This window comes from Podarcis liolepis (genome assembly GCF_965112155.1).
Source record: "Podarcis liolepis genome assembly, chromosome: 1".
Lineage (NCBI taxonomy): Eukaryota > Metazoa > Chordata > Lepidosauria > Squamata > Lacertidae > Podarcis > Podarcis liolepis.
Genome location: NC_139554.1, coordinates 133,527,566 through 133,554,038, shown reverse-complemented (window position 1 = coordinate 133,554,038; position 26,473 = coordinate 133,527,566). Strand labels below are relative to the sequence as shown.

The window sequence follows — 26,473 nt, the reverse complement described above, 5'->3', positions numbered from 1 at the left end:
GTGCGCCGGATCCAGCCCATGGGCCACACATTGCCAACCCCTGCCCTAGACTGATAAAACTCTAGACTGACAAATGCTGGCCAACTTCTGTGTAAATCTGAGATTTTCATTCATTGCTCTCCTTGTGTGTGTCTGCCTGCTTCTCAACTAAGCCCAAGGCCTCTGCGTGCAACTGAGCTGGGCTAGGAAGTGGTTTAAATCAATTGGCATTTGCTGCTACCTGAGGTATTTGGATAATTTGTTCAGTTGTTGTATTCTTTTGTTTGATACAAATCCAAACCAGTTCTGACTGAGAAAGGTCAAATACTGTGCTTAAGTTATTTGTGTGTGGTGGAGACACACACACAACCCAGTGTTAAATGGGCACCTTTCATGGGGCAGCCATTTTGTGCGCAGCTGCTGCCAGTTCCTAAGTTTCAGCTCTTTATTAAATATGTTATAAATTTACTGGAATGTGAGATCTTGTTCATCCTCCTTTTCTTTTTTCATGTGGTATGGACAATTCTTCCCTGTTCTCATGCATTTCTTTTGCAACCCATTCTTTGGATGTCCTGAATAAAATTAATTCCTGGTGGAGGGGAGTTTGGAAGTAATAGGGTACAAATTTCGATGGAGGAGAAAAGTGAATCACCCTAAGGCAAATTGTTTGAAATAGTTCTGCTATCAGTTCAATAAGCAAACAAGGAACACAAAGGATAATTTTACCTTGAAGAGAGGATATCCTCAAGCAATGTATGTGTTTATAATGAATCTTGCATTATTTGCACTTCTACTCCAGTTGACTTCCAAAGATATAGAAAATTGAGTCATTAGGCTGAGCTACAGCATGATATTATCTGCTTCTACTTACCAGCTAGGGCATGGGATTGAGGAAAGTAACTCACTCGCCAGATCTTTATCTCCCCTACCACTCCCCCGCAATTGGTCAAATTGGACAGGAAGGCAGGGTTGCCCATCTGTCAATCAGTTGACATCACAATGGCATCAGATGAAACGGTGCTTTGAAGGTCCAACAATCGGCTGGTTGTCAGGAGCTCAAAGCTCTTTGCAAGCCCCTGCTAAAGGTTATTTTGGCTGCAAGCTATCAGATGGTACTTTATGACCTGAAAACAGAATGTCAAGTGTCTGACTCCTGCTTTTCAATAACTGCTAAAGAAATGACGGTGGCATGCTTGATTCTATTTTTCCTCCTAGAAAGCGCTTGGCTGTTATGAAGGAGTGCTCCCAACTGAATTATGTGCGTACACAACTGGTAGTGCTGAAAAATACATCATATTTTAAGTATGGTATAAGTGGTTGGTTTGAAAAAAAATCTACTGCATTGAAAACCAAGGAAAATAAGTGTTCCAACCATTTCCACCACAGTTAGGATGAAGAGAGAGGCAGTTTGTGTTTCTAGTTTCTGGAATATGCTTTAAGGGCAATGAATATGTGGTTTGCGACTTCCACCTTTTTAGGATTGTTACATCTGCCATCACCCTTGAAGTGTTAATACGTCACCCTCGGCAGACACAACAGCAGCCTGCTCTCGTGCCACGTGTTAAGTTCTTCATATGTTACAAAAAGTGTCACCAGCCAAATGGGTGTCTAGCTGTACAGACAGGATGGTGATGTCCAGGGCTGCAAAGTTACAATTTGTGTGTGTAGACACACACACACATATTAATGCTGACATTTCAAGAGTATTCTGTGGAATATTCACAGCAAGCTTCTCCCACGCCCTGATGGTCCTACTAATTGGGTGCTAGAAATGGGAATGTTTGGGTTAGAGGAATAGCAGGTATTCTGAATGATGGGGAAAGAGGCAGCCTCCCTCTTGAAGTCTCTAGCAGCACAAAATCTCTGGAGTGAAAACAGTCCGTCTCTTTGCAGGCCAAGCAGTCAAGAAAGGTGACCTTCCATTGCCCACTCCCTCCCTGCATGCCTCTGTGCTTGAATGAGAAATTATGCAGACTGGGCATGCTAATTTAGTCTAGCTCATTTGCATAATTAGTACACATAATTTTATCAGGCAAATTACATCATCCAGATTGATTGGGGGCAGCCAAGGGTGTGTGTGGAATATAGCAGAAATAAGGTGAAGTTCTTTGCTTTATTCCATCAGAGGCTTACTCAGACAATTTTTTAAAAATAAGAGGCCTACGCTTAGACGCACCACCCCAGTCCAGCTGCAGGCGCTCAGTATTCTGTCCACAAGGGAGGTTTGCTAGCCCATTTCCCTTTTTCCTTCTACAAAAACTAACCAATAGAAATGTAATCCTCCAGTGATAGGGAGGAAGAGGGCACTTCCTGCAAAGAAAAGAACATTTAAAATAAGTTTTCAATGGTTTGTGAAATGGTAGGTAATGGTATCCCTGTTGCAGGAGGAAGGGGAAATGTTGCTGCTTTTTGCCATCTTCCTTTTTCTTATGCAAAGCAAGAAGCAGCACCATAAGCCCTTGAGTTGTACAAGAGTAAGCAATCTGCCAATATGGAAACTTTAAAAAAACAACCACCATAAAGGTGATTAAAAAAATCAGGCAAGTGAGGTGTGTGTGTTTGCAGAGGTTGTTTCACTCATCATGGAGGATGTCCAGAAGAAGCTATCCAAAATTCTACATGGCAAGGAGAACAATGTATGCCCAAAGATGAAGGAAGACTCGCTGGTGTCTTTGCCAGAGAAATATGATTCCACTACAATAGAAGTGCTAATTGGAGGAAAACTATCTATATCCCCACATAAAACATGTTAACTTTGCTTTAAAAGAAAGATAATCTGTAGTGGCCTGAAGTTCACAGCATTGATTCAGATGTGCTAGCTTACACATACAGAATATCTACTCATTCAAAAGAGTTCTAGATCACTTTTCAAACAAAAGCCTTCCCAAAGCAGTGCATAAAAATGTACACAAGCAAAATATACCATAATACAATTCTCAAACCAAATTTTACCAAAAAAACAAAAAACACCCCAAGCCTTTCATTACATTGTATGCACTAAAATGACCACACTAAATACCCAGATACAGCCGCAAACAAGCCATTAAAAACCACTATAATCATATGTGGATGCGTGGAGGCTGCCTCACTTCACATGGAGTCAAGTTCCACAGCCGCCACTCAGGACAATTGCCGGTTCCTCCTCCTCCTCCCCAAGCTTGACGGCTGTAGCACTGGTGGGAAACAGAGGGAGTGACCCTGGAAAATGGGGGCCCTTGAAGGGGATGCAGTAGGGATCTTCTGGAGCAATCCTGCTTCCCTCAGTGGAGTTTCTTCCAGCCTAGCAGAGGCCAACTTGACTTTTTAATCTTCCATGTGCATAGAAAGTCTGGTGTGGAGCTGCTTTGAGACACACAAACCCCCTTCCTCTGCTGCATGCAGGGCTGGACAATGTTGTTGTTGTTGTTGTTGTTGTTGTTGTTGTTGTTTAGTCGCTTAGTCATGTCCGACTCTTCGTGACCCCATGGACCAGAGCACGCCAGGCACTCCTGTCTTCCACTGCCTCCCGCAGTTTGGTCAAACTCATGTTAGCAGCTTCGAGAACACTGTCCAACCACCTCGTCCTCTGTCGTCCCCTTCTCCTTATGCCCTCCATCTTTCCCAACATCAGGGTCTTTTCCAGGGAGTCTTCTCTTCTCATGAGGTGGCCAAAGTATTGGAGCCTCAGCTTCAGGATCTGTCATTCCAGTGAGCACTCAGGGCTGATTTCCTTCAGAATGGAGAGGTTTGATCTTCTCGCAGTCCATGGGCCTCTCAAGAGTCTCCTCTAGCACCAGAATTCAAAAGCATCAATTCTTTGGCAATCAGCTTTCTTTATGGTCCAGCTCTCACTTCCATACATCACTACTGGGAAAACCATAGCTTGAACTATACAGACCTTTGTTGGCAAGGTGATGTCTCTGCTTTTTAAGATGCTGTCTACGTTTGTCATTGCACACCTTTAAATCAGCTCTGAGATTGTCCCCAAGGAAAGAATGTGCATTAAATGTGCATGAATCACTCTCAGATGCCAAATCCACAGCAACTCATTAATTTCTCCAACAAGATGTAGGTTTGTGATAGCTTAGTCAGTATCGCACGAGACTCTGAGGGCCACGAGTTCGAGCATCACATTGGGCAAAAGATTCAGCCTGTATTGCAGGGGGTTGGGATAGATGACCCTCATGGTCTCTTCCAACTCTACAGTTCTATGATTCAAAGATTAATGTGATGGCCTGGGAATCTGATTCAGAAGCTGAACCTGAGGAGTCCTAGCCTGCACAGGAGTCCCCGCCTCCAGGGCTGGCTGAGCCGGGGCAGGGGCTTGAATCTGAAGGAGCAAACACCAGATGTATCCACTCTGGCTCCGGAGGTGGTTGAGGACCCATTGCCTACAGGTGCGCCTCTCCCAGCCCTGTCAGGGGAAGGTGAGCCTCCCCCTGGGTCCAGTGACCCTCCAGCCTCTCCTGAGCTACAGAGGCTCAGGGCAGAGAGGCGGAGGGAACTAAGTTCTCACAGGAGGAGTGCTTGCCTTAAGGCCAGGAGAGGCGGGTCACCTGTGGGCTGGGACCGCCCCTGGCCTCAGAGGGGATAAAGGCCAGTCAGCCCCAGTCCCAGGTTGCGGGAGCAACATCGTTGGAAACCTATTTCTGCCAGCACCCAGGCCTGTTCTTCCGGAGTTCCCGACCACGCCCGGCTTCTTGCTTTGGACCCCGTTTCGCCCTTGGTGGACCCTCGACTCAGGACCGGACTCTGACCACGCCTCTCGGTAACCCCCCCCCGCCCCGCCCCCGGGTCCAGCACAATACATTTTTCAAGTAAATTAAATAAGTGTCTTATTGCACTCATGAAACAGAGGAGGGATAATCTAGTCTAAGTGCTTTTCATCTAAACTGGCTCGTCTGTATGAGTCCAGCAGACAGCGAAGAATGCCACACAAATTGCCAACTTCCAGGCCAGCTTGCCACCATTTTTCCCACTTCCCAGTTATTTAACCATCAATTCCACACATTTCAGCCCAGACACTTCAGTCCCCCCCCCCTCTCTCTCTCTCTCTCTCTCTCTCTCTCTCTCTCTCTGCCTCATGCAGAGAGGTCATGAAGCACCATGGGGTGTGACTTGTGCAAAGCACCACTTGGATGAAGATGGCAAGAGATGAATTTGGGTTGCCATTTGCTTTTGCTCAAGCAGACCTTTTGGCTACAGTGCAAAAGGGATTGCAGTATCAAAAAGAGGAAATAAGTATTTCAGCAATCTTAAATGTTCAGGTTTGTGTTTTGGGCAAACAGCAAATATCCCTAGGGATTGCATCCCAATAGGCACTAGAATGCGGATTGTGAGTGTTACAACTCTTAGCCACTAGTGGATAATCTCATTGCATGAGGAATCCTTCAATTACAGGAGAACTTGCTAGAATTCTTCTGCCAAACAACAACTGGCCACTTCTCACTGAGCTAAAGCAAAAGAGCATTTAAGAGCATCCTTGTGAAGCAACGTTCTAGTCTCACTTGTGAGATGTAAAGCTTCAAGGACCCGTACTTCATAACATTTCCTCCTGTAAATAAAAGGGACCAAGGTGAAAAATGAACTCCTGGGGAAAGAAGATGACTGGAAAGTAAGGGGGAAAGAGGAGTCAGAGATTAAGGGAAAAGGTAATGACCACAAAGACTTGATAGGGAATTCAAGCTTTGAACGACAGAAAACTCTTCACCATTCAGATTGACAGAGCAGCTAATTCTTTCCTCTATAGTGAGCCCAAGGATGATGGACTCTTTATTATTATTTATTATTATTTATTAAATTTATATACCACCCTAACAGGAGGTCCCAGTGTGGTTCACAGAACAAAATTTTATCATTTTAGGCAGATTCTGGCCTAATCAATGTTAACTGTAAGCTTTGCAAACACATGCTAAAGGACAGTCATAATTGATGGCCGACAGCAATGTATGCTGAAACTTTATAGCATGCCACAATAAACACCTGACATGTTTTGAAAAGGGTATAATGAATCAATTAATTAATATAAGGTTTTAAGTTGAAAACTTTCCTTATTGAAGTGTCCTATCTTTTCTAAGGATGCCCTATTCTGCTCTGCAACAAGCTAGGAATCAGCTTGCATTTGATACAAAAGACCATAGAAACAGTTGGGACCCGAATGTTTGAGATTCAATGCAGGAATCTCCTATATGGCTGATGACCGTCCAATCCCTGCTTTAAAACTTTCAAGGAAGGCGAGTCTATCACCTGCTGCGGGAGACCCCTGAATTATTTCTCTTATTTATTATGATAATTTCTAGATTTGCAGATGTACTGCTGTGGGAATGTGTTGAGGCATTTCTAATGACACACCCTATTGGCAAAAGTTAGCCCCTGGTTGTGATATCAGATACTTCTTGCATGTAAACAGCTTTGTTGCCGAACCCTAGGCACAGCCCTAGGCACAGACAGGAACTAGGCATCTCCTGTTTCTGGCTTGTCCCCTGTGTGCCCTTCAGTCAGTGAGTTTAGGGACTGATCCTACTTCTAGAGTCAAATATTAGTCTAGTCACCACCAGCACCACTATTAACCTAGCTGAAAGCAATGGAAAAATTGTCATGAACCTTAAGCACAGATGGATTCTATTGCATTGGCTTCTAGTCCTTAGGAATTACAGTTTCTGCAGCATAAAAAAGGGCTAACAGATTCGAATTTGCTCAGTGAAAAATGCTATGACACTTTAATGCAATAAAGAAAGTCAATATTTTATGGCATTGTACATGACCGGGATATATATCCTAATCACAGAACTGTATTTCATGGTGATGGCATGGAAAGAAAACCTGGTGCTGAAAATCATGTGGATAAGCAGACGATAAAAGTTTGAAATGCAAGAGATCCCAAAGCATGCAAACCATTGCTTGTCACCGGGACTAAAATAGGCTAACATCAATTATAGGGAAAAACCTCACTGTGGATGAGAATGTTTCCTTGCCAAGATCATGCTTGGAATTAAAATATCTCCATGAAGGAATTCCAGCACAAGCAGACTTGTGAATATTTGACCTTGTCAAGCTATATTTATTTCCACATGTAATCTCAGTAGTAAAGTGGCTGTTATTGTAGCCACCCACCCACCCACCCACCCACCCACGTGACTTTAATTGTATCAAGTAACAATTAGCACCAGATTTAAATACAAGCTATGTCAGAGCCCTAACTAGAATTTAATTGGGCAGCACAAACAGAGTCACACAAACAATAAGACCTCCGTAATCTGCACAACAAGGTTCTGGACTAAAATTAGCTGCAGATTAGCGCAATGGAAGAGGTGCCAGGACCTGCTGTAGACAAGCTGCAGATCTTTGAGCCAGGAGGATCCAGATGCAAGCTGAAGACTCGCCATGCCCCTCTGGACAAATACTTTGAGGCTCTGGTCACAGGAAACCTCAAGAAGCTCAAAGCTCTGGTCGATCAGTATTACGAAGATGTCAATGTGGTCTTTGAGATCAGTAAAAATGAGCTGGAATGGCAGGTGAAAAAGAAAGCTGCTTATGGACTGTCAGGTACTCTAGATTTCAAGGACCACTTTCAAACTTAAACAGGTATTATTTACTAATCCAAATTAAGGCAAGTGGTGCTTTTTTAAAAGTGTTCTCTTATTTGTGGCTATCCAGTTGCTCCCAGAGTCTGTGTGCAGGGCTGGTTCCTTCCCTCCCTCTTTCCCTCCCAGCAGCTCTTTCACGTGGGTCAGCAAGGGTCTTTGGCTAGTATCGTAGAGCACTGTCAGCAGTGAACAGGCTTGTAGGCTTGCTATCACCATATGTTTCTAGACCTGGACAGGTTAATGGAAACTGAGCAAGGTGGCAATGGCGATGTGCTAATCTGGTCTAAGGAGCAGGACTGACCCTCTTTGAAGAGGATCCAGATGTGTCCAGTATTGTTAGCATCATAGAAAGTCTCAGCAAGCAGTTCGGGGTTCTTGGGTTGGGATTCCCACTGATGCCACAGACCAAGTGAGAGGGGTTGAGCAGCCCCTCACTTTCCTCCTCCTCAGGTTCGTGCTTACCTTCCAGTCAGCCAGCCGTGCTCCAAGGGAATCCTCCTTGGTCTGATCACCTCAGGCTCATCAGTGCTGTCTCCCAGGTGAGCCCCCCCCCCCCGCCGGCCACATTTCCTGTTTTCTCCCCAGCTCATTCATGGCTGCCATACCTTTCGAAGGTAGGGAGCACAACTCCCTCACCTGGCAATGGAGCCAGGGCTTCTCTCATATCACCTTGGGCAGTGTGTAGGACTTGCATCTCCGTAGTCATGCTGAGCAGCTCCTGCTGCATCCCCTCAGTCCTCTGCTGTCCTCCCAGGCCTCTGCTCCCATCTCTCCCCACATGCTGAAAGGAGAGGTCTATGTGACACAGTCTGGTGCAAAAGCTCTGCTGTAGGGACTGTTTGGTGGTGGTGGGAGCTGCCTGCAGGGGTGGTGGAAGAGGAGCAGGACTGTTTCCCAGTATAGGCAGAGCTGCCACCCTTTCTCCCCTCCTGCACATCTCCTCTTTTTACCCTTTCTGCCTGCTGTTCTGTGTGGGGTGCTCACAGGTAAAGGTGCTGCTGAATGTTCTCTGTGAACCTTGGTCATGCAGTCTCATCCAGCATCCTGACTGCTGATCTCTCCCTGGCTGCCTTGTGTATAACGCAAGGAACAGAGAAGAATGAACCTTCTTGCCTCCTGCTAAGGCCATCTCTGACTTATGTTTGTTTGCTCAGTAGGTCAGGCAGAGTCTTCTTGGAGTCCCTGTATTTGCTTGAACAGCTGCAGAAGCAGGTCTCCAGCTCTGCTATGTGATAGCAATGTAGAAAATATAAATATCCTGTTAGCCAGGCAGAATGAAATAGTGTTCCTAATTTATTTGATTGGTTGGAATGGTTTAGCAAGGAAAAACTTCTTGATAGATGGTGGGATTACCAAATATAGAAATCTCTACACAAAGCTTTTTATTTGGTCTGTTTGTGTATCATGATTCATCCTAGGGCTGAGCCAAAACAGGCAAATTCTTTCCTCCAAATTCTTGGTCAGTATTGAAAGATATCCATCAGAAGTTTTCAGTTTTTAACGCTGACCCTAATTGGCAAGGATTGCCCACATGATTTATACAGGAAGCTTTGCCCTCACTCTAAATAGGCTTCACCTGCCCTTAGTGATATCAGAATATAGTTATATTGGTTCATTTGAGGAGGGGGAGTGGCTGTCATCCGTAGTGAACAGCCATGAAAGGGGTAGAATTAAGGGGTTTAGAGGGAATAACAAAATAATTGCTTTAAAACTGAAAAGTAAACCTGTAGAACCAAAAATGAAAAGGGGGGGGGGGACAGAAACGAGTAAGATTTGCACAAAAGATCTCTCCCTGCAATGGGAAAGGACCCCATTCTGTGCTAGCAACATTTTGACCAGGGCCCCAAGATAAACATTTTAGTGTTATCTCTTCAAAAGCAATGTAAGCCTTGTTAGCTCATTGTCTAGTGGTTGGGTGACCAGTATGTTGCACATGCTTGGACTTCAATAGGCTGCATATTTGCTTTAAGTGCAGTGGAGCAATTAGCACAAAGTCTTTTCCAAAGTTTCTCAGCAAAGTTTCTATAGCTTGTTACCGGCATAATATTGATTTGTTCCTTCATGACAAGAAGGCACCTCTGTGTGCCATGTGAAATCCAGGCCACTGATGTGTATTCACTGGGGACTTCTTCTTTTTATTGTTGCTTGCTTCTTATATCCACCCTGACTCGTATTGGCTAACCCCCAGCCCCGCATGTTGTCGGAGGGGGGAGAGTGTAATGTGTCACTGTCATATCCAGCAAGAGCACTTGGCAGCATTTGCAGAACGAAGGAAAGTATTGAAATGGTTGACTGTGAGGTGCCAGTGATCCTTTTCAATAGCAAGACCATTTCCCTTGGCTGAAGTTTCCCCCAGTCCCTTTTCCACACGCTGTCAGGAGAACCAGGAGATATTACTGTCTTTTTCAGTCAGGTACCTTCCAGTTGCGTAAGAATTACATTTTCTGTGCTGCTTAAAAAGATTGCATGCTGATGTCCTGATGTCCTCTTCTCCCCACCCTCCCCCCAATCCTATATATATATATATATATATATATATATATATATATATATAGTAGCCTCTAGCGCTACTAGAAGGAAAGTTATAAAGCAAAATGTGTGGGCATCCTTCCACATTTCTGTGAGATCAGCCAAACTGACTGCTCCTGTCTATTCTGTCAGTGTTTTTTGCCAATGCGTAATGTCAGAACTTTGATTCATGACTGCGTTATTTGGAGAATCACTGTAGTCCCAAAAAGCAGCTGTTGTCCCCTCCACTTTAGTTCATTTCCCCTTCCTGCTTCTGTTTCATTTTCTAGTCCTTGGAATTGTTATAGTTCTAATCTAAAGATCCTAAATTTCCCCTTAGTTCTTTGTTTGTTCCTAACAAACCAAGATGAATCTTTCCTTTAGTGGTTTCATCTAACATTAGGTAACCCCTACAAGGTGTTTTTTTCTGCAAATGCTGCAACACAATAAGTAGCTGAAGTCCAGGCAATCCTTGAGAATTCACTGTATGCTTAACTTACAGTACAACAATCTGCATGTCTACTCAGTAATAAATTTCTTTGTGTTTAATGGGGTTTATTCCTAGGTAAGTTGGGTACAGACTTGCAGCCTTGGCTTTCTTGTGAGGAAGGGGTAAGCCAGTATCAATGCTAAACAAATAGATCTGAAATATAGGCAATTCACTGTGTTTAACATTATTTTATGAAAGTGGGATATGTTATCAACCATAATTTTAGCATTGAGCCCCCTTTTGCAGCCATTTTATGTCACCTGCTATATCTCCACAACAAACATGTGACAAAGGTTAGGCTGAGAGTTTATGACTGAACCGAGTTAGGAAGTGAGCAAAAAGAATGAAAAGTGAGTTTAAAATATGCACATGCTTAAAATATTAAGGTTGCCAAAATGTCTTTTGTTTGTGCTTTGCTGAGAGCTGTGAAACTGCACACGCTCAGTGTATTTTTGTAGTCCATGAAAGCTTATGTAAAAATAAATTTGTTAGCCTTTAAGATACCTCGAGCTGTATTCCCTGGTACCATATTTGATCCATTCCTTTCGGGAGAAGTGGCTTCCTCTTTTGGCAAGTGAGCCACAATTTTCTCTCTTCCCACAATCCCATCAATTTTGGCAAGAATGTCAAAAAGAAAAACAGAACCAGGGCTAAGGTGGGTGGAGAGGTTGAAGTTTCTCTCTCTCGCCTGTGGCCAGATGAGCAGCCAAACTTCCACCCAGAGCCCCATTTTCTGATGAGCAGGGAGGGGGTTAACCCCCTACCTCAGCTATTCTGCACAGATTGGGAGGGGGCTGCATCTGTATCTAGACCCATGGATCCCAATTTGGAAGCTTGTTTAGACCAAGTTAATGGCCTTTTAGGCTTCCTCCACATGAATAGGAGCTCACTTTTTGAATCATAAGAATTACCATATTTTTCGCTGTACAAGACGCACCAAGACCACAAGACGCACCTAGTTTTTGGAGGAGGAAAACAAGAAAAAAATATTCTGAATCTCAGAAGCCAAAACAGCAAGAGGGATCACTGCGCAGTGAAAGCAGCAATCCCTCTTGCTGTTCTGGCTTCTGGGATAGCTGCGCAGCCTGCATTCGCTCCATAAGACGCCTTACTTTTTAGGAGGGAAAAAGTGAGTCTTATAGAGCAAAAAATACGGTATATGTCACAGGGGGGAATCAGGATTTTAGAGATGCTTAGGTGAGGCATGGCCAAAAAAAGGTTGGGAACCACTGGTCTAGACCCACTTTGGGGATGAGGCTCCTGGCGGGTTGCCTAACAACGAAAGTGGCCCTCAAGCCCCAAGCTGTTTGCAACCCCTGGTCCAGCTGTAATGGGGTGAGTGAGGCCTTGTCAGCACAAAACACGTCTGCTCAGAGATCTGAACTGGCTGTTGATTTGCTACCAGGCCAAGTTCAAGGCTATTAGCACACAAAGCCCTTAGCAACTTGGGAGCAATTTACTTGCAATTTACCCCACATGTGTCCACCCAGCCACTTGGATTGGTGGAATTGGCATTGCTGCTGGTGCCACATGATGCCCACTTCGCATGTGTAAGAACTTGGCCATTTAGTGTGGCAGGACTTGCACTTTGGAACTTCCTGCCTCATGAGATCAAGCAGTTGCCTTTGCTGTGCTGTTTTTGGTGACTGCTAAAGACATTCCTCTCTAGACAAGCCTATCCAGATGCTTAGAAAGGTGAGATCATTTTAATCTATTTTAGTATTTTAACTTTTGTATGGTTTAAAGTAGGGCTGTATTTTTAAAATTGATTTTACTGTTTTCTCTCTTCTAACCCACTCTGAGGTTTTTTACAATTAAGCAGTGTATAAATTTTATGAAATAAAAAAATGTGTTTGAGTGCCTTCGAATGCCACAGGATCCATCAACTGTTTGCATGTTTGTTTAATCATTTCAATACTGAGACATGACAGAAAGCTCATAGAAGGATTATTATTATTATTATTATTATTCAGACTTATTAATTGCTTGTTACCTGAAAGGTCTCCAAACCACTTGCATTTAAAAATGTTAAGCATACATAGATTATACCATTCAACATTCATATTGTTACATGCCACCCCAATCTGCATGGGCATTAACCCAGCCTCTGTGTTTCCTTTTCGGCAAATGAGGCACAGCAAAGACTGTAGGGTCCTTAGGATAAATGATTTATTTACACACACACACACACCCCATAGCCTTGCACTCAAACAGACAGCAAGCAGCACACCCTGCCCCCTCTCCAGCTGAATCCTTCTTAACTCCAACCTGCTGCTTTAAACCCTCAGCTTTTATCCCCTGAGGGAGGGAGGAAGCCTTTTCCATGTGCCCTTTCCACACCTAGCCCCTTTGATGAACTTCCTAATTGTTTACCCCTCCTTCCAAGGAAACTTGCCAGAGTTAATTAGTGCCTAACTCATGTTGATTTCCTAGATTAAGGAGGGGGTCATAATTTGGGACGCTGACCTGACTTAATTAGCTTTCACTATGCCAATAGCATAGTGGACGCAGGTGGCGCTGTGGGTTAAACCACAGAGCCTAGGACTTGCCGATTAGGAGGTCAGCGGTTCGAATCCCCGTGACGGGGTGAGCTCCTGTTGTTCGGTCCCTGCTCCTGCCAACCTAGCAGTACGAAAGCATGTCAAAGTGCAACTAGATAAATAGGTACCGCTCCTGCAGGAAGGTAGACGGCGTTTCCGTGCGCTGCTCTGGTTCGCCAGATGTGGCTTAATCATGCTGGCCACATGACCTGGAAGCTGTACGCTGGTTCCCTCAGCCAATAAAGCGAGATGAGCTCTGCAACCCCAGAGTTGGCCACGACTGGACCTAATGGTCAGGGTCCCTTTACCTTTACCTTATGCCAATAGCAGAGGCTTTTCCGTGGGGCCACCCCACCTTTTGCTACACCCTAATACACACTTGGGTCTGCCTGGCTATTCCCCAATTCTAACATCTCAGCCTTCATTCAGGGTGTCTTGCACCCACAGATTCATAACAATAATGGACATTAACAAACACCTGCAATCCCTGTACACCTAGAGACATGGAAAAACCCTCTGATCCCAAATCTCAGCCCCAAGCCCATCCTTGCTTTTCTTTTCTGTTTCTCTTCTCCCGCCCACCATCCCTGTCTGCTCCAGGCCTGTGGTCTCTGGAATACAAGAGGGATCTGACCAACCCACTCTGCATCTCGGCCATCCACGGACACACTGCCTGCCTTCGTCACCTGCTCTTCTGGCGAGCAGACCCAAACGCAGCTCCAGGAGGACGGAGCGCCCTGCATGAAGCCTGCCAGAGGGGCAACAGAGAATGCGCAGAGTTGCTACTGGAACACAAGGCTAATCCCAATCTTCTGAGTGACGATGGGCAAGCACCTTTGCACCTGTGCACCAGCCAGAACACCTTAGGGTAAGGAGCAAGATGTTTGGGCAAGACTCTAGTCCTTCCACAGATTCATTCTGACAACTTTAGGCCTCAGAATTAGATATAGGCATAAAACGTGTGTTTATTTCTTGGCTCCTTATTGTTTCACATTAGCAAAGTGGCATACAAGATTGAAACCATGAAATTCAATAAAAACAAAGATAAAAATCAGCGAGCAGAAAACAACACAATAAATAGTTTGAAGTACACACGTGAAAATACCTTCCTAAACAAAGATGTCTTGAGTAAGTGTTGGAAGTCTAGTATTATCAGCACTGATTTGACATGGAAAGGAAGGGACTCCAGGGGGCTGGCACTGCATCACTAAAGGCCCTGCTCCAAATTCTGCCACCAATAGGGACATGCCCATGATGAGGAAGCAGGGCATTTCTTAACATATAAAGTGCAGGGGAAATTCCCCACCCCACCCTGTCCTCTTGAATTCATTTGGCCCAGTAAACTCAAAACTCTCCTCAAAGTCTTTCCTTTTTATTGTGCTTGGACCTAGTTCACATTTGGGGAAAACAAAATGTGCCTGGGGCCATAGCCCCCAATCCTCCCCCCTGCTACATCACTGAAGAATGCAGAGCATCTTCAGTCAGTCCCGAGCTCTTCTTTTTAAATGTATGCTTCTTATTTTAATTTGGGATGCCTGTTGCTTTTATGCCATTTTTAAATGTTGAGATGTTGCCCGCTGAGGATAAGGACTCTACTTACAATGGCAGCCCGACTCACTCACTCTTCTTTGAAGAAATCAGAAGGCTCATTGGCCTGAAGAAGACATGGGGGCATGCCTAGAGGCTTTTAACATATCTCTTTTGGGCAAGCAAGGGGCATTCTGCGCATGTTCATGTGCTTTATTTCTGAGACACATAGTTCCAAATAATACCTGCCCCTGCTCAGATCTGTATGAAGATGCTGGGGTGACCTGGAGTAGTTGGTCCTCATGTACATTTTTCTTCTCTGGAAGCTAACTGGCAGGATTCTCATCTTTACCCTCTCCCTGCCCTGCAAACCAGGACACTGGGTGGTAGAGTGTTGAGATGGGACCATTTCTCAGAATTTCTTTGCACCTAGACTCTTATCTAAAATTGTGTGGCATACTTCCAAGGTAAAGGTAACTGGATCCTGACCATTAAGTCCTGTCGTGACCGACTCTGGGGTTGCGGCCCTCATCTCTCTTTATTGGCCGAGAGAGCCGGGATGCAGTCATGTGGCCAGCATGACTAAGCCGCTTCTGGCGAAACGTCGTTTACCTTCCCGCCGGAGCGGTACCTATTTATCTACTTGCACTTTGACGTGCTTTCAGACTGCTAAGTGGGCAGGAGCAGGGACCGAGCAACGGGAGCTCACTCCGTCGCGGGGATTTGAACCGACATTCTGATCAGCAAGCCCTAGGCTCTGTTGTTTAACCCACAGCACCACCCACGTCCCGTGTGAGGGGGAGGGCGTGCTATTTTACACCCAGGGCTGCTCCCCTTTAGCCCTCCCACACTATGCCACTGAGGGGGGGGGATATTTTTTTCCCCCATAGTTCTGGAAATTTATGGGGTCCTTTGCCAGCCCCTTTAACTGAAGAAGGAAGCACATGAGCAGGGCAAATAATTTCTGAAGTACCACAACCCTCACACTGAGTCTTGGCAGCTGTCACCTCTCATTTTATTCATTTACTTTATTTCATTAAATTTGTACACTGCTTGATTGTAACAAAAACCGTCAAGGCAGTTAACAAAAAGATAAAACCATAAAATCAGGGGGAAAATACATTACATTAAAACATACAGGAAGTTAAAATAATAAAACATTAAAATTCACAACAACATTTCTAAGCCATTGTGTGTAGGGCCATAGCTTCTGGCATGGTGCAGAAATGTCTGGCAGAAATGTTACAACTCTCACCACACTCAATGCAAACTGAAAGAATTGTGTCCCCACATAATCTTATAGTAGATGACACATGAGCAAGTATGACAACACAGATAGTTAATGCACAGCTAAACATAGCTCTGAATGGGATTGGCACAGCCTATTGTGATCCCGGCCTGCTGTTGTCCACTTTCTTTGAATCCAAGACAGAAGAAAACAGTTCCAGAGAGTTAGGCTGAGCAGAATTTTTAAAAAATAAACAAATTCAGAGTTCTGGCCATTTAAAATTAGATTTTAAATGCCATTTTTTTTAAAAAATTACAATAATTTATCATTAAAATACATGATTTGTGGCTGTTATGAGTTGTGGGTAGAGGGGTAGGCTGTACCCTTCTTATTCCTGGGTCTAGTAAGGGTTAAAATCTAAGCCACGATTCAGCTTCCTGGACTAGCCAGGCTAGCTTCTGGGGTGAGGTAATGGCCTAAGTAGGAGTCATTCAGGTAACAAAGGTAGTGGCGCCCGCCCTGTCGGTAGTGGCGCCCGCCCTGTGGAACGCCCTCCCACCAGATGTCAAAGAGAACAACAACTACCAGACTTTTAGAAGACATCTGAAGGCAGCCCTGTTTCGGGAAGCTTTTAATGTTTGATGTATTATAGTATTTTAATATTCTTTTGGAAGCCGCCCAGAGTGGCTGGGGAAGCCCAGCCAGATGGGCGGGGTATAAATAATAAATTATTATTATTATTATTATTATTATTATAAAGGAAGTGCCCCATCCCTCAACTCGCTGGTAGTTAGAAAGACAAAGGCAGAGTTGAGAGTTGATTGTTGTGAGCCAGGAGTTGGAAGGTGGGCAGCTGAGAAACAGAGCTATGCCTGATTTCTGCTGCAATCCAAGGCTGTGACTATGGGAGAAGCAAGTCCTTCTTGCATAGCTGTCAACTTTCCCCTTGTCTTGCGAGGAATCCTATTCGGAATAAGGGAATTTCCCTTAAAAAAGGGAAACGTTGACAGCTATGCCTTCTTGGGGTGTCAATGCTGACTCAGGTTGCATATATGTGTAAATAAACCATATACCCCTCATTCCAAAGGAAACACAAACCCTGGAACCTCTGGAATCTCACGCTGCTCATGGGCAGCAGGCGAATTTATTTTAAAATGTGTGTGCTTATTTAAACTGAAGATTTAAAATTCCCTTTAGCTTGATTTTTAAGTGTCCTTTTGAGTTCACCAACCCCTCCAGTGACAATGCTTTTAAAAAAAAAAAAGCCCAGTCTCTGGGAGAACATAGGATGCCATGTTAAGTGCGTTCCTCCCCTTTCACCAGCCTGCCCCACCCACTTCCCACGACCCATTTAGGCGGCTCAGCTGGCGTATCTTTGCTGGTGGAATGGCTCTGCTGGCATGATTCCCTCTACCTGTGAGCTGAGGGAATTCTGTCCGTGCATTTGCCATGCTTAGTGATGTTTCTCATGTTGTGTCGATGTATCATAAATTTCTCAAGCCTCTCAGTCGGTATTGCTGCAGTAAAGGCTTGCACCCTCAAACAGGCTAAATATTTCCTAGTAAGTTTTGTAGGATTTGTTATATTAATGCATGAAAATTGCTTAGAAGTGGTATGCCGTGTATGTATGTATGTATGTATGTATGTATGTATGTATGTATGTAAAGGTACCCCTGACCTTTAGGTCCAGTCGCGGATGACTCTGGGGTTGCTGCGCTCATCTCGCTCTATAGGCCAAGGGAGCCGGTGTTCGTCCGCAGACAGTTTCCGGGTCATGTGAACAGCATGACTAAGCCGCTTCTGGCGAACCAGAGCAGCGCACGAAAACGCCGTTTACCTTCCCGCCAGAGTGGTACCTATTTATCTACTTGCACTTTGACGTGCTTTCAAACTGCTAGGTTGGCAGGAGCAGGGACCGAGCAATAGGAGCTCACCCCGTCGCGGGGATTCGAACCGCCGACTTTCTGATCGGCAAGTTCTAGGCTCTGTGGTTTAGACCACAGCGCCACCTGCGTCCCTTGTATGTATGTATGTATAAATAAATAAATAAATAAATGAAAAGCTCGCAGTTAAATGCACCATTAACTACCAGTAGGTATTATGACTGGTTGAAATTTTCCTTCTTCTGAGTGAAGTCAAGTAACCTACCACAGTGCAGCCAGAGATGTTTGCTTTGTTATGCTGCTGCAGGACTCCCATGTACCCCATACAACAGCACTAGCGCCAAAGAGAGCCAGTTTGGTGTAGTGGTTAAGAGCGGTGGACTCGTAATCTGGTGAACCGGGTTCGCGTCTCCGCTCCTCCACATGCAGCTGCTGGGTGACCTTGGGCCAGTCACACTTCTCTGAAGTCTCTCAGCCTCACTCACCTCACAAAGTGTTTGTTGTGGGGGAGGAAGGGAAAGGAGAATGTTAGCCGCTTTGAGACTCCTTCGGGTAGTGATAAAGCGGGATATCAAATCTAAACTACTTCTTCTTCAAAGAACTTCAGATTCAGATTTCTCAGTTATTTTGTATTCTTGAGTCTCTGTAAACACCAAAAGGCAACTTAGGTCAGCTAGAGATTGGTCCTCCACATGTTAGCAAACAGGACAAATTAAAATACTGTCCTAGAAATGGAATGAATTCGGGCAGCTAATTTCTAGCAGAAGGGCTGGCAAAAGGAAACAGTTGATTTGCATTCTCACCCGCCAAGGCATTTTGAGTTTAGATGCCACGTTCCTTTTTAGAATGTAGTCCCCTCACCTGCTGTTGTTGCATCCTGTACCCTGGAGGACATTTGGAGAAGTCTGGCTTTTGAAAAGTGCAGGGTGGACAGAATCCTTCATTCTACCTATGTCACCGGAGTTTTCCGCATGTCCCTATGTCTGTCCAGCTGTGAAGGCATCTTTGTTGATTTACCGTATTTTTCGCCCCATAAGACGCACCGGCCCATAAGACGCACCTAGATTTTAGGGGGGGAAATAAAGGGAAAAAAATTTATTTCCCCCCCAGGTGCGCTGCGCTAATCCAGAAGCTTGGGGCAAGCTGAGGTCAGCGCGCCCCAAGCTTCTGCGTGCCGGCAAGCAGTCCGCTGCCGCCCCAAGCCTCCCGCACCCGGCAGGAGGTCCCGCTGGGTGCGCAAGGCTTGGGGCGGCAGCGGACTGCTTGCGCGCACCTAGAAGCTTGGGGCGTGCTGAGCTCAGCGCGCCCCAAGCTTCTGCATGCCGGCAAGCAGTCCGCTGCCGCCCCAAGCCTCCCGCACCCGGCAGGAGGTCCCGCCGGGTGCGCAAGGCTTGGGGCGGCAGCGGACTGCTTGCGCGCACCTAGAAGCTTGGGGCGTGCTGAGGTCAGGGCGCCCCAAGCTTCTGCATGCCGGCAAGCAGTCCGCTGCCGCCCCAAGCCTCCCGCACCCGGCAGGAGGTCCCGCCGGGTGCGCAAGGCTTGGGGCGGCAGCGGACTGCTTGCGCGCACCTAGAAGCTTGGGGCGTGCTGAGCTCAGCACGCCCCAAGCTTCTGCATGCCGGCAAGCAGTCCGCTGCCGCCCCAAGCCTTGCGCACCCAGCGGGACCTCCTGTCGGGTGCGCGAGGCTTGCAGACACTCGCCCGAAGCAGGGGGAGCCCTCCAGAGGGCTCCCCGTGCTTCGGGCGACAGGCTGCCGCCCCAAGCCTCGCGCACCCGGTGGGACCTCCTGCCGGGCGCGCGAGGCTTGCAGGCATTCGCCCCATAAGACGCACCCCGATTTCCCCTTCATTTTTGGAGGGGAAAAAGTGCGTCTTATGGGGCGAAAAATACGGTACATCATATTTTATACAAATGCCAAGGGGGCAGCACTTGAACTGCCGCCCTATAAGCCACGCACATCACAGGTGCAATGTTGAAAGAACGGAGCCAGCCCTAAGCCCTTGAATATTATGGCTTTATAATGGAAATGCTGCCAGAGCCTTAACTACAGCAGCACAACTGGATGCCTCTACAATAACTAAGCCATCTACTTGGAAGGATCAAAAATTAACAGACATTTCAGAAGGGATTCGACCACTGCTTCTCAATCGCAGAGAGTTGTGCTAAAGTTAGATAGTGAGGAGGTCAAGCTTTGGGTAACAAACATTTTCTCTTTGATTAGGGGAAACTACTTCTGCTGATTTTTTTTCCCAGGTAACGGATTGAAGGTCATCCCTAATTTTTTACTGACAATAAAGAGCAGGTCATTGACCTACATAGGGAGCTATTTTATTTGGCTCCCTCTTTGTAACAATGGCCTGAACACCTATGTGTCAGGTTCTTCTGTGTTCCCATATTCACCATGGGGGCAGGACTTAAAACCTTTGAGCCTCTCAGTGACTGGGATAAAAAACTATCTGGGCTTCCTTCCAACCATTTCAACTTTCACAATCCATGAGAATTCAACCAAAAAAAGGAAAAGAAAGATGTCGTAGCTTTAATCTAGAAGCTTTTTGAAGCCCCCCCCCTTTTTTTTTTAAAGTTCCAGCAAAGTTCATTTCTATCTTCTTCACTTTGGGAGCCATGCATGCCAACTTCGCCCTATTTAGTTGAGTTCCTCTCCTTGACCTTCTTTTTATAGTAGTGATAATTAACATGGTGGGGTAAGAGGAGTCTACAAATTCACTGCACTCCCTTTGCTAAAACTGGGATGATTAAAAAAAGGAGAATCGTGCAGGCTTTTGTAGAAACTAGAATTGAGGAGGAGAAACCCGTCTTTGTTTCTATACTTTGGCCATGCCACAGGGTTAAAAATAAGAGACAATACAAATACAGGGTCTCTGAGTCAGGGTTAAGTCCAAAAAGGGCACTCTCTTAACAAAACACCGGGGAAGCTGTCATAGGCTTTAGAGCAGAAGTATAAAAGTCAGAAGGAAAATTAATGGCCCGTTGATTTCATTCAGGTGGTGGTAAATGCAAGTATTTTGAAATGAGTGTGGTATTCCATGTCAATCCGAGCAGAAATCTCATTTGCAGATGACAATTGTGCCCTGTCCAGATAGCTGCCTTTTGAAAATTATGCTCTGGAACAGGCATAGGCAAACTCGGCCCTCCAGATGTTTTGGGACTACAACTCCCATCATCCCTAGCTAACAGGACCAGTGGTCGGGGATGATGGGAGTTGTAGTCCCAAGACATCTGGCGGGCCAAGTTTGCCTATGCCTGCCCTGGAACATAAATTAACTATAGGTCTGATGCTGTACGAAACCTGTTCTTATTTTAACTTGTCCTAGCCAGCCACCTGCCCTCCAAAAACTGTTTTAGTACAGAAATAAATTCTCTTATATTTATCTTATTACTACAACTGTAGGACCTCTTGAATGTGGAGAAGGGGGGTGGCATATTTCTTGAATAAACAGTGCTGACACATGGCAGGAAATGCCTTGCTTGAGTTGCTACAGAGTCTCAGTGTAGCTTGTGATGCTCGGCTCCTATGTCTGCTGAGTATAAGAAAGAAACGTTCAGTTTTTCCTATTTATTAATTTTCTAGCAGAAGCAGCAGCACAAAGTTTGATGCCCATCTGTTGAGATTCCTGCATTTCAGGGGGTTGGACTAGACTAGAGGACCCTCTGGGACCCTTCCAACTCTATGAGTCTTTGGTTCTATGAATAGCTATACTCTTCTTTTTACATCTATGGCTGAAATCAGAAGCACATTTACCAGGGGAAAAAAGGTTCACTGAACTCAGTGAGACTTCCCAGAAAACATGCATAGGCTCAGGCTGCAAGTTTTATTTTAAATACACCCTAACCCCTCCTGGCCTTTCAACAGAGCAGGCTGAAATCCACTTAGAGTGCCCGTGCCACAATGGAGTATCTGTTCTACATAGTTATGCTGACCTTAACTATGGTGCAGACAAAAGACATTGCCCAAATATCAGATAGTTTCCTCCCAAGAGATGATCATGTGTTCAAATAACAATGTAAAGTCCAGCAAATGCTACATTTCTGCAGCATGCTTTTGTAATTCCTCCTTCAAATGGTTGTTTACTGCCTGAATGATGAAGTGGCATCATCAGGAGTCAGGTTTGTTTTGTTGTGGTCTGCAGTCCATGGTTTATCTTATCATAGGCAGCAGATGCAGCGATGGAGGAAGCCGCTTGGGCACCTGCCCAGGAGCGAGGCGACCTCTGGGGACCTCTGGAGTCTGCCTGCCTCCTCCCACTCAGCCGCCCTATAGCTGGGGGGAGGCAGTGGGTGAACTGTTTGGGCAGCATGCAGCCTGCGTACGTCCAAGCCACCGCTTCTCTCCCAAGAGAAACATGGAGCTTGGGCGTGCTGCAGGCCCTGCGGTGAGTGCTGACTGGCATTTTGTCACCCCCCCTCAGTGGAGACACCCTGGGTGGCCCACACCCACTGCACCCCCCTTCCTCCGCCCCTGAGCAGATGAAGTGATAAATCTATTTCTGGGTGACACCAGACTGCAAGCAAGGATTCACAGGACTGCATCTTCTTGGGGGGGCTGCATGGCTGTGAGCTTGGAGGGTTGAACAGGAGAAGGGGCTATTGGGGTTGGCATCACGGCAATGTTTTAATCTAGCAGGTCAGGGAGAAGGCCGTGCTAGAACACTTTCCTCTGACATCTAGGCTTCGGTGTGAGGGAGTTTTTGGATTATTTAAATTTTTGTGTGTGAGCCTTCTTTCTTACTGTACCTGACTTATTTAATAGTTTGTGGGCGCTCAGACCATGTCTCAGTTTCTGAACATTTGGCAAGTCTCTCTCTGGAAAGAGTTCTGGACGTGACTGTCACACATGGGGACAAGGAGCCAACAGTTGCAGTCCTTGAGTGCGTGTACCTGAGGAGACAGCCAGGAGTTATGGGATAGAGCACCATTAATTCACTCTGCCTAAATCCCACATGTATAGATGATATTTCCACTATGCTAGGCATACAGTACTGAAGGGGAAAGAATCCAGGATGGTCTGCCAGATTTCTTATATCCCAAACCTGTAAGTGTCTAGAAATAGCATATGCAGAGCAAACTTTCCGGTAAACAATGTCCTCCCCCACCTGCTCCGCTCCCGGTTCTCCCTCTCCTGCTGGCCGTGTTAGTGCATTCCATCCACGTCTGTTTTCAAGGCTATTTTTAGCTTAATAAGGTTGGTTACTTAAGATAAAACGGAAGGCGCCCCTTGCTGTTCAGGAGGCACCCTGCAGAGCCTCCGGGGAGCTCACCATCCAAGGCGGTGCATTCGCCTCTAGGCTTCTTTTTTATCACCACCTCTCCGTTAATTACGTGGAACAGCAGAAAAAGGGGTTCAAGAGGTGAATGCAGGGCTGGACCCTTTAGGGCTGCTGTGTGACAGCGAGTGTCTGCCAGCGAGTGAAGGAGGAGGCCAGGAGGCACAGTCAGCTGTCTGGTAGGACCAAAGGGCACCGTGGTGTGTCCATACACTTCTCAAATAATATACTTCTGTAACAGGCAGACACGCTGCTTTCCTTTACCTCAGCAGCCAGAACTGAGGATATATACCATTGCAAATATTTTAAGTAGACACCTTTGGGAGAAAGTCTAGTCCCATAGCCTTTATAAAATGCAATTTAACATTTCCCATAAAGTGGAAGTGAAGGGGAAGCTCTTATCAGAGAAACAAAGGATGAAAAACATCCCCCTTTGACCCCAAAAGTCAGGGTCTGCATGCACTGCCCTCCTCCACTCCAGCCCCAGACACTTGCAGTGCAATAACTACATTCAGTTCTGTCCTCATAAGTCGTTGCTTTGATTTCACCAGCAGCAATAGGTTATGCCATGTTCCTAAAACGATTGCCTACACAGAGGTGTGAACTTGCTAAACAACATAGCAGTCTTTGATTCCTTGGCAGTTTATCTTCTTGTTGCCATCTGCTGCTACCAATAAAGGCCTACCTGAAAAGATACTAATGCAAATATTCGCATAGTCATTTTCTTTTGCAATATCAGTTTCATTGTAGCATCCTTTTTTTTTTTTACCTAATGAAGATCCTTGTGGAATTAAAAACCTTGCAAATTTTCCTGCATCAGATTATCTTGAAAGGTACCATGCAATCTCTTATATGCCTGTCATTAAGACTACACCCTAGTCAGTTATGTGTAAACGATGCCCCTCCCTTTGCCAGTGTTCCTCACCTTTACAAAATCTTTGGGTTAGGTAAGAGGATTGGAAAGGCTCCTTGGAGGGGCTTTGTTGCCAGCTCTTCTTCCACCTGCTGGAAGATTTGACCTTGCTGTGTGACTGTGCCAACCATTTCATGAGTAGCAATGTCAACATCTCAAAGCAAAGCAACAGTCATTTTGATTCATTTAGACTAGCTTATCACATTAATTTACTTGCACTAAAAACATTGCTGTAGACTGTTTTATCTCTAAGCCTCTTCTGTTTGTCAGAAGGTATTTTAAGCAGCGAATGTAAAATAATATTGTGAAGACAGAAGGTGTCCCACATCATTGTTCAAAGCTTTGTCACATTCTACTGCCTTAATGCTTTGGAAGTGATTCAGATCTGTGCATGCTTGCTCAGAAATAAATTCCACTGGTAAGTAGAACTTCCTTCCAAGTAAATATGTTTAGGAATGAGGCATTCATAAAGGAGGGGACCCCATACTACAGAAAAATGGATGTGCACTGTATATCCATCAGCCCAGCCCCCAGCTTCTACAAAAGGACTCCTAAACCCAGAACAGATTTTAGGCAAGTTCCATGTATGTACGTATGTATGCATTGATTGGTTGGTTGCACTAATATACCAAATTTTACCAAATGGTCCCAGGGCAGGTTGCAAATATATAGTGTACTCATACTATCCGTCAATCTCTGATTAATTTTTTATTTCACCTGCAGGAAAGTTATGGGAGAAACTTGGGGTGGGGGGCTTTATCTACTAGGGTCTGTCTGTCTGATGCCTGCATGAACATGTGACTGGCAACAGGGAGCTGGGAGACCATGGCACAAGAATGGAAATAGTTCTCACAAAGTGGCTCGCTGATTGCTGCTAGTTATGTGCTAGCTAACCCAGTGGCGTAGCGTGGGTTGTCAGCACCCGGGGCAAGGCAAGTAATTTGTGCCCCCTAACCCGTGGATTTGCGCCCCCTAACCCGTGGATTTGCGCCCCCTAACCCTAACCCCCAGATGTTGCGCCCGGTGCGGCCGGCCCCCCCTGCACCCCCCACGCTACGCCACTGAGCTAACCCGATCCTTCAAGCAAATGGGAACTACATAAAGAAATCTCTGCAAATGTCATAGCCAGGGGGGCAGAGGAGGCCCCCCCCCCATAATCAAGTACAGTCGTACCTTGGTTTTCGAACAGCTTAGTTCTCGAATGTTTTGGCTCCTGAACGTCGCAAACCTGGAAGTGACTGTTTCGGTTTGAGAACTATTTTTGGAAGCCAAACGTCCGACGGGACTTCCACAGCTTCCGATTGGCTGCAGGAGCTTCCTGCAGCTAATCAGAAGCTGCACTTTGGTTTCTGAACATTTTGGAATTCGAATAGACTTCTGGAACAGATTCTGCTCGACTTCCAAGGTACGACTGTAAATAAATAAAAATTCTTAACTAACTGACCCACCAACTGCGTCACAGATAGCTGGGTTCTGCCCCCATAATTTTTTTGGGGGGGGCACATAAATCCTGGCTATGCCCATGTCTCTAACCCTTTTTGTTAATCCACAAAGGTCATTCATTTCTCTTCGTATTTGTCAAAACAGAGAGTGGGTAGGTATTTACTATTGTATTAGCCATTGGCATTAGAGCTTTGCACCTGATGCAGGGCATTGCCAGGAATTATTTTTTGGGGGGGCAGGTGTTTTCTTAGTTGGGGGCAGAACCTCAGTTAACTATGTATTTTTATTGTTTTTTCTTGATGCCTCTCCCCCCCCCCCCGGCTACACCCATGACCTGATGTGATATGTTAATAAATTGAAGAGTTATTCCACCACAGCATTCCATAAAGAAATAATGAATAAACTCCCAGCATGTGGGTATTTGCCAAAAGAACTAACTACTAAAATTTGATTCCAAATTTTAAAAGGGGTGTATGCACACACACACACACACACACACACACACACACACACACACACACTTCCCATTGTTGAGGACTCAATTTAACACCATATTTGCATTTCTAGAAGATGAAAGCCCTATGCAGACATTCTGGAACTCCAGAAACTCTAGAACACTTGATGCCGGTTGGTGGGAGGAGCAATGCAGGGATGAATCACTGAAATGATTTCAGCTCAAGAACCTCTTGCACCCAGAACACATGAAGCTGCCTCACCCCGAGTCAGACGGCTGGTCCACTTTGCCTAGCCATGTCTAATGTAACTGCCAAAGACCCACCTTGGACAGAGGCCTTTCCTACTGGAGAACCTGGTCCTTCCATGTGCAAGACATGCGCCCTGCCACTGATCTGTGGGCCCTTCCCATTCAAACAACACATTCCTCAAAACTAGAGGCAAACGCGTCTTGTCAGTCCCGGTGCTGGTCGTGTGACTCTGCCGGCCTTTGCCTGCCAGTTCACTGCCATTATGAACCTATGAGGATTCCCTCCCCCTCAGTTGAAATAACTTGTGCTTCATTTGTAATGCTTCCTCGCGCCTGTACATGTTCCACAGCCGCTCAGGTCATGTACTGTGCAGTTACAGGACGTTTATTTATCCGGTAACAATGAGAAAG

General features: G+C 45.6%; 1 protein-coding gene and 1 long non-coding RNA gene across 4 annotated transcripts in view; one reads left to right on the top strand and one right to left on the bottom strand.

Moving 5' to 3' along the window:
• Positions 1-8,165, bottom strand: part of LOC310693484 — a 105,736-nt gene extending 97,571 nt beyond the window's left edge. Inside the window, exon 1 of one of the 2 annotated variants that reach the window (XR_014519195.1) lies at positions 8,150-8,165. This is a non-coding gene — a long non-coding RNA (uncharacterized lncRNA). The remainder of the gene's footprint in view (positions 1-8,149) is intronic. The other variant, XR_014519196.1, reaches the window with a different exon arrangement.
• Positions 1-26,473, top strand: part of ASB18 (ankyrin repeat and SOCS box containing 18) — a 40,911-nt gene that overhangs the window by 3,054 nt on the left and 11,384 nt on the right. Inside the window, exons 1-2 of one of the 2 annotated variants that reach the window (XM_083474205.1) lie at positions 7,160-7,503; positions 13,683-13,950. In XM_083474205.1, the coding sequence (XP_083330331.1) occupies positions 7,260-7,503; positions 13,683-13,950 (512 nt within the window). In that variant the 5' untranslated portion in view covers positions 7,160-7,259. Of the gene's footprint in view, positions 1-7,159; positions 7,504-13,682; positions 13,951-26,473 lie in introns of those variants that run through there. The other variant, XM_083474206.1, reaches the window with a different exon arrangement.